Source organism: Pongo pygmaeus, chromosome 13 (genome assembly GCF_028885625.2).
Source record: "Pongo pygmaeus isolate AG05252 chromosome 13, NHGRI_mPonPyg2-v2.0_pri, whole genome shotgun sequence".
Taxonomy (NCBI): Eukaryota; Metazoa; Chordata; class Mammalia; order Primates; family Hominidae; genus Pongo; species Pongo pygmaeus.
The window spans coordinates 17,964,296-17,980,284 of NC_072386.2; the positions used below are offsets into that span (position 1 = coordinate 17,964,296).

Genomic DNA, 15,989 nt, shown 5'->3' on the forward strand with positions numbered 1-15,989 from the left:
GATCTGAACTTATTTCAAATTAGTTAGATGAGACATGGCATATGCTATTCGACCAAAATTTAATGGTCAATGAAGATGTTAACACATTTCCTTGTTCACATTTTAAGCACATATTAATATTCTCAGTCTCAAAAACATTTACAGTCATCTCCCTGCAAGGGATTGGTTCCAGGACCCCCTCGGGTACCAGAATCTGCTCATACTTAAGTCCCATAGTCAGCCTTGTAGAGACTTCCAATACAGAGGGCCAACCATATTTATTGAAAAAAAGGTGACACATTGATTATAATGCAAAAGTGTAAATGTGAAGGAAACCGTCTTCCTTTAGTACAAAAGGCATATTTGTGCCAGGTGAAATGACTGAATGTAAGAACAATATTTAAAATAAGTTCTGTAGAACTCGCATATTACCTAACCTCGTTAAATATGGCTTATTTGCTCTGGTGTTGCTATTTTTTAGTCCAAGGCATTTTCCCTTTTTTTCTGTCTGATTACTTATCTTTCTTCTTTGTCATCAATATTCACAGTATTGAAGCATCCCTTTAATTTCTTAGTCTATTTGATTTCCTCTAAAATGTCATTAGCATACTCTTTACATACTCAGACACACGGTACTAATTGATTAAATAAACTCCAAGAAATACATAAAATTAAGCAAATTATTACATTCAGAATGAATGAGAGACATTTAAAGTCATAAACCCCCACCAAACTTTAAATTTTCAGCAAATAGAAGCACTGTATGAATATGATTTTAATTAACAGTCACTTCATTTTAAATAATCACATCACTTACAGAGGTATGATGTTAAGAGGCTTGGTTTTTGCATAATTGCTGTGGGAAGGTGAGCGCTCACATGAAAAGCACACCCAGCTGAACCCGGAGGATTCATGCAGTGGGGAAACTGAACTTCCGTTCAGTGTAGCCTTGCTGAGGAATATTGAAAGACGTGACTAATCATAGGTACTAATGCCCTATTGGGAAAACCATAGATCCTGGTAAAGAATTCTGAGGAACTTAACACCAGAGCAAGCTTGATACAGAAGTATGTAAAACAGAACATCAGAGTAAGCTCACTGTAATTACTGGTGCAAATTGAACATCTGCTATTTTCTAAAGATAGGATGATGTGTAACAACTGCAACATTAATTTCATATAAATGGAGCTGAATATTCATTACAGCTTTGTAGCCACTTGCTGCCTGTCCACATACATTCAGGTTATTTGTTTTGCCCGATAATAAAATCAACTAATTCTGTATTTGTGAATTGGCATGTTTCTTTGGGTATTGATTTTCCCCCCAACAATTTGGTGATGAGGATGGGATTTCTTGAGTGAGTGCTTCTATTGGGTTAATTTGTGGGAAGATTTGTGTCCACCTTCTTAAAAAGTCTTTTTATTGTGATAAAACACACTTAACATAAAATGTGGCCTCTTGGATTAGGTAAGAGACCCCGACTGTTTGCTTAAAAGTCTCCCATTATCTACTTTGGCTCAGCAGGGTTGGGTTCCTGGGGAAAATTTCAAACCCTTACTACAAATTTGGAGTTATTATTGAGCAAAATGTGTAATACAGGCTCACAGGTCCTATATGATTCAGCATAGGTTTTAACGGCAGAAAAATATGAGAAGTCCAGGATGTTGCTGGCAGGTCTTTCTCTTAGAAGGGTTATTTCACTCTATTATGTTTAGAATGGGGAAACTTCTGAAAATTCTGCTTTGCAATGGCCAGAGAAAGGCTTTTTTTTTTTTTTTTTTTTTTTTTTCTGAGACGGAGGCTCACTCTCTCCTCCCGGCTTCATGCCATTCTCCTGCCTCGGCCTCCTGAGTAGCTGGGACTACAGGCGCCTGCCACCATGCCCTGCTAATTTTTATGTGTTTTTAGTAGAGGCAGGATTTCACCGTGTTAGCCAGGATGGTCTCGATCGTGATCTGCCCGCCTCTGCCTCCCAAAGTGCTGGGATTACAGGCATGAACCACCACGCCCGGCCGAGAAAGGCTCTTTTGAGGTGGACAAATTAGTGTATGCACGGAGATTTTAAGGAAAAAAAAATCCCAAATAAACGGTTAATTTATATTCCTGAGATGAAGTAGTCAGGAATAAACAAAAGAACAACCAAAAAGAATGAATTAAGAAATTGGAAGAATAGAGTAAGAATCTGAAAGCTCTTTTTCTTCCTCCAGCTTCTGATTTCTTCTCTGCTGTCATTCCTTTTGTTTCCTCAGCTTCTCTTCACCCTTCTTTGCTCAATCTGGGATCTCAGAGGAGGGAGGTAATGGTCTCTTGGATGAATTGGAAACCTGGGATGAATTCCCTTTAGAAGGAGCAAATTGTTAGCTTTATTAGAATATCCTGATATTGGATGTCCTAGTTCTGATCCCATCTCTGTGATTCTCTCTAAACTGAATGTGCAAAACAAAACTAAACATCTATAAATTACTCAGAAGAAAGATCAAAGAGTCAGTGAGAATTTGGGTAAGAGATTGTATCCTAGAATAAAGGTTTTGGGTTGCTGAATGGTTGATTGCCTTAACAACTTAGAAGAAATGGAGGGAGTCAGATTACTATGGCATAACAGGGACTGAAACTACAGTGCCATACAAACCAACTTATTTTTCATTTCATGATGAAAATCAGCCCTATCCCTTTGCAACTGCAGTGACAGAAATGCCGGAATTCATATTGCCTTCCCCCAAGTTGATATACTTCTCTTAAGAGATTTTTTTTCTATTGCTCTAGGAAGATTCACACAAATTTGCAGAAGTGCTCTGCAGCATTTTTTCAACATACAGCTACACACATGAGGATATAAACTGGCTGCTGTGTGATGTGTTGCCTCTGGCTGACTTGCTCAACTAGTGGAACAGGTGTGATAGAGGCCAAATTATGACCCCCTCATCAGGGAGTGCCATGGCCTCAGGAAACCAGCCTTCCACCTCTTTCCATAACTCAGTGTGAGGGATGGCTGATGGCAGTCCTTGGAGCCTCTCTGCATATGGTGACCTCTAGCAGTGCTACAATAATGCACTTAAGAGGCAGGTGTGTCCCTGTTGCTTTTCATCAGCAGTGCACTGAAACAGTTTATAAATTTTTGGGGCTCAATCCAAGGGAAGATCAGAATATATCCTTGGTCCTCTACCTTTTAAGCAGCTTTTTTGCCAGGAATTTCCCTGCCAGCAATTGTCAGGAGAAAAAATAGTTGGATGGCAAGGGCGGACAGTTGGTGCCAGCAGTCCATTTTGGGAAAGTGTGGGGAAGAACTTAAGACTGCAGTGTTAGCTGCCCAGTTAGAATTATTCACAGAGGGGACAGACTTTATTGTGAGCCAACAACAAATAAAAAGGAATGCTCTAATGGAAAGTCGATATATTACTGTTGTAAGAAACCAGGATATTCAAAAAGGCGATGCTGAAGAAACTAAGGAAGACGCAAAGGATTCAACCTGAGTCTGAAGCTTTATTATCTTCTCTAGGAGATTTTTCTCCTGAGAAACTGGATGAGAAATAATTGGCAAATGGTGCAAACTAGTGTGCAAAATTGACATAATGAGGAAACCTTTGAGTTGGGAAGCAGAGAGCTTTATATGTCTCTTTTCCTCATCTTAATCTTTTCATTTTTTTTTTTTTTTTTTTTTTTGGTGAACCCTGGAGCCCTGTATTCTCTAATTTCTTCTGACCTTTTTTTTGTTTTAATGTTTTGGATATCTCCGGACAACCTTCTGTCTGTTCTTGCTGCTCTGAAATTATTCTGCAAATAGATCTTTTGTAAAAGAAACATGCTTTTATCTAGTCTCCCGATGCACCTAGCTATTTGTTGGAAAGAGATTCGCTGTGTAAACTAATGCCTCCCACCCATTCTGCATTCTGGGTGAAATGATTTTGGAGCCCTGGGAGGCAAGGCGCCTGATGATAAGGTAAAGATGTGCCTTCTGAAACCAATGGGGGCAGTGGGGAGTGGCAATCTCACCTTGCACTGGAATAGATCAATTGACAAGAAGTAGATCCATTTTTCTGAATCCCAGGAACAAATATTTTAGTAAAATGTATCAATCCTATAATTATAGCTTACAACATGGAATAGCTCAATTATAAGAAATATAATCTATACATTTTTTAATTAGGAAAATGAGCTGTAATAAAGGGCATTCAGTTTGTAATACTTCTGGATTACCCGTGAAAAAGGAAGGAAAATTTGACAGGGAAGGTGGACCTGTTTATAGGTTTGTACAAGATCTTACAGAAATAAGTATGTTTGTGATTCTTCTGGTACCTGTGCTTGTGCTACCTGACCTGGCTACTATTTTAATTACAATACCTATGTCAACTAAGTATTTTTCTGCATTAGACTTTTGTTCAGGTTTTTTTCTGTACCTTTACATGAGAAATCAAGGTTCATCCTTACATTTACCTATGGCAGCTTTCAATATTTATGGCAACGGATTCCTCAGGATTTAGAGATTCACCTACTATATTCTCTAGACATTTACTGTTCAAGAGAACTTAAAGTAATTTTCCTCACCTTAGAGTTTCATGCTGATTCAATATGCAGATGAATCATTGATAGCTGCTGACACCTTACCTGTGATAAGAAGAAAATGTAACTTTCTACAAATTTTTAGCTTCCTAAGCATATAAAACATCCCTAGATAAATAGCAATAGTGTCAAACTGAACTCAAGTATTTGGGACATTTGTGACTGGCCAATAAAAAATAGTCCCATCCTAGAGTCAGCCTATTTTACAAATTAAGCTTGCTTAATTAAAAAAAAATCAAGTTTGCCAGTTTTGGGGATTGGTTGGGAATTGCAGTCAGGGGATCCCTGCCTGTTCTGAAAAGGCGAAACCTCTCACTGAGCTGTTACATCAAACGTCACCAGCACCTTTACTGGGGTCATATTAGCAGTGGCAGATATGTACAGGTCTGCAGCAACCTCAGTTCTTGCTACCTCAGAAGAAGGAATTCAACCGAGGAGCTTAAGGCAGAGGGAGAGACTGAGGCAGAGACTCGGAGCAGGAGTGAATGTTTATTAAAAAGTTTTAGAGCAGGAACCAAAGGAAGTAAAGTACATTTGGAAGAGGGGCAAGCCGGCGGCCTGAGAGATTCAAGTGCACGGTTTGACCTTTAACTTGGGGTTTTATACATTGGCATTCCACATGCACAGTGGCCTGTCAGCACTTGGGAGGGGTCATAGGCATAATGTGTTCACCGGAGTTGTATGCGTGTTCCTAGAAGAAGGTCATGTACCAGTTAAACTCCACCATTTTGCCTCTTAGTGCGCATGCTTGAGGCCACTCACCCAGCTCCTGAGATCATATCGGGAAGCTTCTGATCACCAGTTTCAGGTGTTTCTATCTATTGCAAGACTGCCTTTCCCTGGCACTGGCTACAACCAATTATTATTTTAGAGAGACAGTGTAACAACTGCCTGACCATCACCTGATGGTTGTCTGACATTCCTGGGGTTGGAGGGTCCTCTCCTGTTTTGCTCATGTCTGACTAACTACTATCACAGTCAGAAGAAGCTGAAAAGCCTTTCAGACCCTTTAAGGACCTATTGTCTCCCCACGTGTATTCATAACTCTGGTAAACTATTCTACTTTTTCCATATGGAGAATAAAGGAGTTGCTAGTGGTGTGCTTACTCAGAACCTAGGCCCTGACTATAGACCTATTGGTTACTTTCCTGTCTTGTTGGATTCTGTTGTTCTGGGTATGCCAGGCTTTCTACAAGCCACAGTAGCTCTTCTGATTGTGTAACTGCGTGATGGGTTCTTCCTGCTTGCTGCAAAAAAACAAAACAAAACAAAAAACATGGTATTTGCTCTAAAGAAAGAGTTTAAATTAACTCAAGGTCGGCCACACCACATTAGAGATGAAGTTATTGTTCAAGTCAGTCTCATCGAAGGCTCATAGGTTAGGGATTTTTCAAAGGTAGTTTAGGGGAAGGGCTGGGAGTGGCTAGGCAATGGATGCTTGCTGCTGATTGGTTGGGGGTGTAATCATAGGGGTGTGGGAAATGATTCTTTTGCATGCTGAGTTACTTCTGGGTGGAGCTACAGGAGCTGTTGGCGGGTCCAGGTGGAGCCATTGGTAGTCAAACATGCAAAAAACCTGGGTATCTCAAAAGGCTAATCTTAGATTCTGATGTTATCTGCTGGAATTCATGAGGAAGTTGCATATCTCGTGACCTCTGGACAAATGGCTAGCAATCATTTACGTCTGTATTTTAGCAGAATTTAGGCTCCTCTATTCTCCTAGCCTGGTGGTCTCTCATTAGCTTTAGTTTTGGGGAAGGGCTATTATCATTTAAACTATAAACTAGATGTCTCCCACGGTTGGCTTGCCTAAGCCCAGGAATGATTAAGAGCAACTTGAAGGTCAAGGGCAAGAAGGGGGTTAACTAGATCAGGTCTCCCCATTGCCATAATTTTGTCACTGTTAGAATTTGTGCAAAGGCAGTTTCAATTTCACTGTTAGAATTTGTGCAAAGGCGGTTTCAGAGCTCAGCTTTGACCCTAGGACATTGAACTTCCATGTACCTCATGTTGTTGCTGCTGTTTTACAAATTCATAGACAGAAAATTTCTAGCGCACTGCTGGATAAGCTACAAGCAAGTCTTATTGTCTCATACTAATATTATTCTAGGCAGATGGCACCTTTTGAGTCTAGTTACTCTGTTTGTAGATCCTAACCAAATAGGAGGATGTGACTGCCTCATAGTCACAGAAAATACTCAACCTAGGCCTGATTCATTCAGTATTCTTATTCCCAATGCTGGCAATATTGTTCATTGATGGATCTTGTGTGAGAGACACACAGGAATATACAATTGCATCTTATGCAGTATTTTATAGGTAGAGATGGCTTTTTCTTAGAACATATTATACATGATTACAAGTGTAAAAATATGGTGAAATAATTTTGTTTGCTTTTCAAATGATTTTGTTGCTAAAAACTAAAATTAAAAATAGGGAACAAGTATCCTAAATGTTTTTGAAACTATTATCATAGCAATTCTCAGACTATCAAGACTATGAACTATTTTCCATGATAGCACACTAATCATAACAATCATAACCATTTGTATGTGCATATCCAATATCTAATATTCAGGGATAAGGTCATATGGATCATCCAGTTTAATGCTCACAGATTCTTATGTGAAAAAATATATATTTGGTCATAGTTAAAATGGACAAAATAAGTGAATCTGTCTGACGGTCAGATGGTAAATATGTCAAACAAACAAATGATTGCAATTTTCAGTTAGAATAACAAAAGCACTTAGATCACTGATTTAATAATAGTGATTCCCTAGCTAATTTTTTCATCTGTGCAGGTTTATTATCAGGGATGAAAAAGTGTGAAAACATTCCAATTAAGTAAATTGCTCTGCAGTTGGTGGGAAGTACTAAGTAATTACTTGTGGTGAGTCCAGAGATGAAGATGGAGTGGGCATCTCTGAGTCACCCAGGCAGAGGAAGACAGGTGCTGCTCCTCACAGCAGAACAAGGAGCTGGGTTTAGAGAGACTGGATAGAATATAGCATTAGGAAGACTATCTCTAAAAATCAAGTCAATGCACCAGCATTTGCCTGAGACCAACTGTGTGTTAAACACTGGTAAATACTGGGAGGGTTAAAGGTGCAGATCTTGGAGAACCTAGCATAAAATTCAACACAGCAGACATTTATATTCCTTGAAGAATTCCTGATTTTGCAACAATGCCTATCATGTCTCAGAATGAGGCTGGTTGTTGAAAGTCTCTGAGAAACCAGAGATGGCACCAGCATAATACCCTGAACTTTTATAAAGCACAAGGTTTATAATTATAATAAGGAAATCTGAGAGCAAGAAGACATGCTGATCGATCTCACACCGGAAATTTGTCCCAGATCCAAGTCAAATGACAAGTTAGATGAATTGCCTGCTTTTTGAAAAGGTATTTTAACATTTAACTAATGTGATCATTTAAAGTCAATAGCAATATCTCAGAAAGAACGCCTGTTAAGTTGTGATATATTTAGTTATATGCACTATATACAGAGAGCTAAGTGGCTAGTTCTGCTCTCCTCATTATCTGAATTATTTTAAAAATTACATTTAAGTTGATTCATATTTTGGATTGCTTTGTGTTTCTGAATGATCATTTCCTCAAAGTTACCAGTAGTGAGCAAACACAAGGAAACATTTGTCTTTTTTAAACATGCACTACACTTTGTTTTTCTCTTTTTGACTTACTCAAATATGGTAAATTAATTCATTTTTATTTTAAAAAATGATAGGATGCTCAAGTATCAAACATACAAATGTATTTGCAGTGTTTCATTTTTCAATGATTGTGTATATTTAATTAATTAAAGATATGCATAAGTGCATATACACATACATTTTTTTCAATAAGGTACTCTTGCTGTCATTGATTATTCATTTATTTTCTAACATTTATTTCTGTCTTGACCCGAATATAAATTAACTATTTCAGGCCATGCTTTTTTAGTGCTAGAGAAAACTTTAGATTCCATAGTACTTTTTTTTTGTGTGTGTGTGTGTGTGAGATAGAGTCTCACTCTGTCACCCAGGCTGGAGTGCAGTGGTGCAATCTCGGCTCACTGCAACCTCCACCTCCCAGGTTCAAGTGATTCTCCTGCCTCAGCCTCCTGAGTAGCTAGGACTACAGGGGCATGCCACCATGCTAGGCTAATTTTTGTGTGTTTTTTTGAAGTAGAGATGGGGTTTCACCATATTGGTCAGGCTGGTCTCAAACTGCTGACCTCAGGTGATCCACCTGCCTCAGCCTCCCAAAGTACTGGGATTACAGGCATGAGCCACCGTGCCTGGCCCCATAGTACTTTGTAGCGTGCTTTCTAGCTAAACTGAAGCCTCAGGTGACATACCATGGCTCTCACAGCTAATTAATGAAAAAGCTGGAACTATCACCCACATTTCTTAATTCCTACTTCAGTTCATTTAATAATGCTAGAATAAGGCAAAGTCACACTTTTCTCATTTTGTGTTGATAAACATTGTATTCTAATGGTTAGTAAAATATTAATAATGCATTCATGAGCACTTTAAAATAATTAAGTACAACTATTCACATAGGCAGTTATCGATACTAATTTAAATAAGAAGCAGTTTTGCATGTTACACCATTATCTGTAATCTTCTGAAAATAACAGGGACAAAAGCAGTATCATCCTTGCCTAATGTCATCTGCTAGTGAGGGGATGCAGACCTAAGAGATTAAGCTGATTCCAGCTGAGAATCAAAGGAAAAGGTCCATAGATTCATCCTTGCTTTCAAAGAGTAGCATTGTGAGAATGAGTAAGAGGAAATATCACTTAGTATTAACAGATAATAATAAGTAGTGTTTCCTACTAATTGATTATTTACCGTATGCTAGTCCTATGCTAAGAGCTTTAGAGATATGTGAGAGTCTTGTGAGTCCGGATCATCATTCTCCCCAGTGTTCAGAGGAGAAGGCTCTGCGTGGTTGAGTATCTTGCCCATAGTCACAGCACCAGTATATGTTGGGACTTGGCCTCAGACCCAGGTCTCCCCAGCTTTTCAGCCTGTGTTCATCATATGATGTATCACTTACAGGAAACTCCTGAACTGAGCTGAAGTCTTTGACAGTCGCAGGAGCCAGCATCCTGCTGGAGCCGTGGCCTCACAGTCCTGTCTGTGGCCTTGGGAGGGCTCTGTGGCAGCCCCTGGTCCCACCTGCCAGGAGTCCCTTCTTCACCCATGGGCATCCTGAGAACAGAGGAGGTTGAGGGGGCAGCAGCAGAGGGTTAACAGCTCTTCAGCAGGCACTGGGTCCACATGCTGGAGCCCTTTTTTGTTTATTTATTGTATTTAGACATCAGATGCCAAGGTTTCCATGAGTCACCTTCCTCAGTGAGGAATCATTAAGGAATGATCGGTCTGGTCTGCATAAGGCCCTGCTCTTGCCTTGGTGTTCATTCATTCATTAATCATATTTTTTTATACATGATTCATATTTCCCCAGTCCAATACATTTTATTTGTACATATGCTTTTAAAAATTATAATTCTTTTTTTCACACATATTTACACTTACATATAATATTGTTTTATATCTTTCGTTTTGCTTTTTACTGATTAACTCTGCATAAATATAATTGTACTAGTCATACTAAGGTGATAAAAATAATATGCTAATTTTTAATAGTCTATAGAAACATTTTAATTGCTTCATAAAATCATCAAGGCATATGTCATGGTAATTATATTATTAATGCTCTGTACTTAGAATTAATACAATTTCTTCATATAACACTTATAATTAACAAAGTGTCTTAATCAAATAATCTTGTTAACAGGCATTACAGGGAGCAGCTTAACAATATCTTTCATTTGTATAGTTCCTTAGAATTTTCAAGTCACCTACAGAAACATCTTCCAACAAGCTATAATTGGGCAGAGCAGTTAGTATTATTCCCATGTTACTCATAAAGAAGCTGAGATTACAAGCACTAAAATTTGTATCCAATATCAGCATAGTCTGGCAATTAAGGAAACAGAATTAGAACTCAAGGACTCACGGGCACTTTCTTACCCCACACACAGCTTAAAATAATAACAGCATATTAAAATAAGAATCTCTCATAGTATGTTTGAGTGTTTGGGAAACTAATAATAAACTGAAGCTGCTGAAGAATCTATTTCTTTTAGACAAGCTTTTCTAACATCTTTGTGAGGACTAACTGAATTGATGTGTGAAGTTGCATAGGACAGTGGTGGCCCTATGCATAGTAGAGATTTAATGCTTATTTTAAAATTCAGAGACTCATTTCAGTATCTTGTAATTTAAAATAAAGATTTGATGATAAAAATCCTCTGAAACAGAAATGACAAAATGACAAATTTGGAAAAATAACAAATTTCTAACAGTCTTCTTAAAAATAATTGTTGATGAGTCTTACATTGACAGATTTTTTTCTGCTTATGGCCGTCAATCTGGGTGTTTCATACTCAACCACAACTATCCATGCGCTTAACATTTTGCAGACCAGGATATCACATGAGCACCATCACTGACTGTGACTGTTAGATTTAACTAATGTGACCGCTAAAAATCAAAGTAGAGTGTTGGAAATTTTCCAGTAATGTCATTAATTCCTAAATTATTATGAAACATATTTCTAGCGTGTGAGTGGACTCCAACCACAGATTTCACTCCCTTTCATGTATACCTAAGGAACATGCTATGGAAACTGATCATTTTATCTGAAAATACTCGTTTTTGATTACTTAGTGTAATACTTAGCTAGAATGCCCTCAAAGACAGAGAATCCACATCAAACTTAAGTGACTGTCTTTGAATAAGATGGAGCTTTTATGCATGAACACACCACACACACACACACACAAATTGCAGAGGAATGCTGTAAAAAATAAATGATTTATAACCTTACAAATACATTGTATATATTAACTAGTTTTTTTTTTATGGATGTCTTTTTTTTTTCTTTTTTTTATTCTTATTCTTATTCTTATTATACTTTAGGCTCTATGGTACATGTGCGCAACGTGCAGGTATTAACTAGTTTAATTCTTACCAAGATTGCCAGATGGATACGATTTTTCTACTTTACGAAGAAAGATGATGATTTCTCCCAAGGTCACATGCCTGCTAAGACAGAAAAGAATTCGAAGGACTATGGCTTCCGAAAACTATTCTCTATACCCTCACTCTCCACAGAGCTGTAACTTTTGCTATTTATGTCTAAAATGAAGACGTAAGCCTCTGCAGAATTGTTGAAGGCTGCATATTTCTATAAAAGCTGGCTTATCCTTCTAGAAGGTTCGTTTTTCCACCTTAATAAAACAAAGCAGGAATAGGTCTTTGTGTTCGCCATTGTTTCTGTCCATGGTGGTCACGTGCTCACGTATGAACTCGTGTCTGCTCTGCAAACTCTCAAAGCAAACTTTGAATATAATGATTAAGAGACTACACTGCATATTTTTAAGACACACATTATTTTACTGTTATAGATAAGGTTATTTCAATAATAAGCCCTGAATGTTATGACAGTGAAATGCTGGTATAAATCTTTCCTGCCCAAAATGTATTCTCTTTAATTTCTATATCTTTAAAGAACAATGGTTCATTTGGTTGGTATCCCATGAAGCTGGTTATAATTCTATATAAGACAATAATGTGATTACTGAAATTTCAAATGAGTTAATGTGATTATATATAAACTTTTAAATATATTTTAGTCATATGTAATAAATGTTTGATTTTTTATTGATATCTCTGAAGTTGCAAAGAGTATGTTTCTCGTCTGCCTTATTCACAAACTATTAGGTAATGTCTATTTAAAGTTTCTTAAATGTTAATCTATTTAATTAAGCAAAAATTGACATTAAATTTTATTTTGCTACATGAGCCTATTATCACATCACTCAAGTATATTTTCCAGAGTTTACGCTTTGAAACAAATTGAGAAAGAAGTAACATTTGGCAGATAAAGGTGAAAAAATTCTGTTTTGGTAGGGTTCCTTTGAAAGGTTTTTATTGTATTGTTTTTACTGTATTGTTTTTACTGAGGTTTACAAAGTTTATTCAGCTACAGAAAAATATGATTTTAATTCTGCAACTGAATTTTAACATTGGAGTCAAAATGCTCATAGGATCTGATGTTCCTGTATTAGCTTGGCTGGATGTCTTAGATATTAAACCCAAATTAGAACCAAAATAAAAGGATGGATCAACCATCTCTACCAACCATGCCAACAATGACCAACCTGGGTCACAATCACAGCAGCCACCTCCACGCAGGTGGTGGGCTGGTTGATTTCCAGGTGTTATCTCAGTTAGTACTCTGGCCCTTCAAGATCAGTTTTACAGATGAAGAAACTGCAGCTTGCAGCAGAGAGTAGCAGGGTTTGAGGTGGTGGAGCTGGGATATGGCTTCTTTTATATAGGTCAGCCTGGGCTGTCCAGACAGAAGGTTGTGAGTGCAGAGGTTGTGCAAATATTTACCTGAAGTTGGTATAGCGATTGTTAACTCAAAAAATGTCGATGTACGTGACCCTTTAGTTGGAACAAGAGTGAAATGATTATCTCTGGCTGGGCATGGTGGCTTAATGACTGTAATCCTAGCATTTTGGGAGGCCCAGGTGGGCAAATTACTTGAGGCTGGGAGTTCGAAACCAGCCTGGCCAACACGGCGAAACCCCGTCTCTACTAAAAATACAAAAATTAGCCAGGTGTGGTGGCATGCTCCTGGAATGCCAGCTACTGGGCAGGCTGAGGCAGGAGAATTGCTTGAATCTGGGAGGCAGAGGTTGCAGTGAGTCTAGATCGCACCACTGCATTCCAGCCTGGAAGACAAAGTGAGACCCTGTCTCAGGAAAAAAAAAAAAAAAAAAAAAGTGAAATGATTATCTTGGAATTGGCATGAATTAGCAATAGACAAACTGTTACCAAGTCTGACATCTACACTAGCATTTAAAATTGACCACATTCACTAAGGCATTTCCTATATTTTTATTTCCATGTGTTTATACCCAGGGACACCCATTGGTGGTCGGATATGAGGCAGGCTGATCTTTATTCTCTCTGTTTTGTTGTTAAGCCTGGTACATTCTTTTTGTTGTTGTTGTTGTTGTTGTTGTTGTGACGGAGTCTAGCTCTGTTGCCCAGGCTGGAGTGCAGTGGCACGATCTCGGCTCACTGCAAGCTCCACCTCCCAGGTTCACACCATTCTCCTGCCTCAGGCTCCTGAGTAGCTGGGACTACAGGGGCCCACCACCATGCCTGGCTAATTTTTTTGTATTTTTAGTAGAGACAGGGTTTCACCGTGTTAGCCAGGATGATCTCGATCTCCTGACCTCGTGATCTGTCCGACTTGGCCTCCCAAAGTGCTGGGATTACAGGCGTGAGCCAACGCGCTGGCCCTAAGCCTGGTACATCCTTTAGTAAAGCAAAATAATTAGGCAGGAAACATTCTTCATTCTTGGTTGAACTAACTGCTGGCCTGTGCCATACATAGATATTAACTATGTGCCCCAGTCATGTTAGGTGATAGCACTTCTAGTGCAAAAAATCATTAACCCTTTCCTTGTTCTCACACATGCCATATTCTTAAAAATCTGAAAACAATGAAAAAATATCTAAAACAACTTTGTTTGCTTGCACTCTGATCGTTCCCAATGTTCAGATAGCAAGATGGAGTGAAGAGTGAAAGCCCCTTTGCCCTGGAGCAGAGAGTGGCAGTGTGCTCCTCTTGACACCCCCAGGAAGCAGGCCACAGGTGCATGGAGCTGTGTTCGCTGTGAAGTGGATTCAGCCTGATAACATGGAATCAATGCTGCCATTGAAATAAAAGCCAGATGTAGTCCTGCCCACACTCTATGATAGCTGTCCTACCTCCAGAGTGTCCTTTCTTCTTCCTAGACTGTAGTTTCTCGTTTATAGATTAAGGGTGTGGGGCTGGAATCATGTCTAGGTCCCTTCCAACTCTCTAATTGCAGAATCCAGGATTCTCACTGCAGATCCTTTGCATGTTACCATGGTGCTTGATTGCCCTGCCATGTGATGTGGCTTTTTGTGAGCATCTTTACCACTTGATTAGGGGGGAATCTGTGGGATAGCATTTTAGAAAAGTGAACTTCATAGAAGTTGCCATGTTTATAGTCATTTTAATGATGTGGATGAAATTTAAACTACCTTGTAAATAAAGAAAACGTAGACAATGGTGACGAATTCACGGACTGGAGAGGTTGTCACATCCTTGTTAACCATTAGCAGTGTTTCCTTTAAAACAGCAGCTTTTTGCATATTAGCAAAGCGAGCATACATTGCTCATTGCCATGAGAGGTGACGACATGAAGATGGTACGTCCTGCAGATACATTGATCCCTTTCTCTGTTTTCTCTTAGGGTTTTCCAGGAAACACAAATGCAGACAGTGTGGTGCACTACAGACTCCAGCCTCCCTTTGAAGCCAGGTTCCTGCGCTTTCTCCCTTTAGCCTGGAACCCCAGGGGCAGGATTGGGATGCGGATCGAAGTGTACGGATGTGCATATAGTAAGTGGCCTTTATTCCCTGTGTGAAATCAAGGTCAGCATGAGATTCTGTCAAAGCCAAACTGTAAAAGCCAATGGCGGCACGAAATGTTGAACTTGACTTTTTCTGTCTTTTTAAATAGCTGGGCAAGCAGAACTGTTTTTATGGAAACGCTCTAGTGTCTCCCCGTGACAATATGGACTGTAGCTACTGTCTTTTGTAGTTGAATTTAGTGGTGGACCTGAACTGAAACTTACCTGTCTTTAGATTCCCAGAGTTTAGCAAAGTACTTGCAGTATGGTAGGCTTGTAATGAAACGAATACAATTCAAACTAACAACAGATGATGCTGTTTTTCTGAAGCTGAGATGACACGCTGTCTGGGAAAGCAGGAGCGGTGCTGGGGACAGGGCGTGATTTCTCGCAATCTCTTGGTTCTCTGTGTTTTTCTCTGCTAACGTCCTCTTTTGCACACCGTGCTGTCGCCTCACTTGATCTTTACTTGGTGGGAACCTGTGTTTAGTCAGCCTCTTTTCTCACCTGTTCCTTGTTATAAAAGTGGAAAGGATGGGGCCGACATGAATATAACACAAACAAAAAGCCGACCGTGAAATTATTTGGTGGTACTCAGTGACACAGTTGCCACTTGATGATCTAGAACATACTTGTATTCTTTCTTTACATTATCACAAAAATGTTTTAAATTATTGTCAAAATGGAGTAAAATTTAAAAATACTCCTGTATAAAACTGGAGAACAAGTCAAAGAGCAGCCTGGATGGAAATGTCTTAAGTGGCTTCAATTTGGGTCCGGCCGGATGTTCATATCACACTATTTACACACAGTCACTCCCATTCTCTGCCTACTCACAGCTTTAGCCCTGCAGAATATTAATTTTCTAAAGCATGATAACAATGTCTGTCATTCATGTAGCACTTAATGTCT

General features: G+C 38.9%; 1 protein-coding gene across 1 annotated transcript in view; it reads left to right on the forward strand.

Annotated features, from left to right (window-relative positions):
* The window catches only part of LOC129044594 (contactin-associated protein-like 3), a 237,117-nt gene that overhangs the window by 98,920 nt on the left and 122,208 nt on the right, over window positions 1-15,989 (forward strand). The window contains 1 exon segment of the mRNA XM_054502601.2: window positions 14,919-15,066. Within this exon segment, the coding sequence (XP_054358576.1) occupies window positions 14,919-15,066 (148 nt within the window).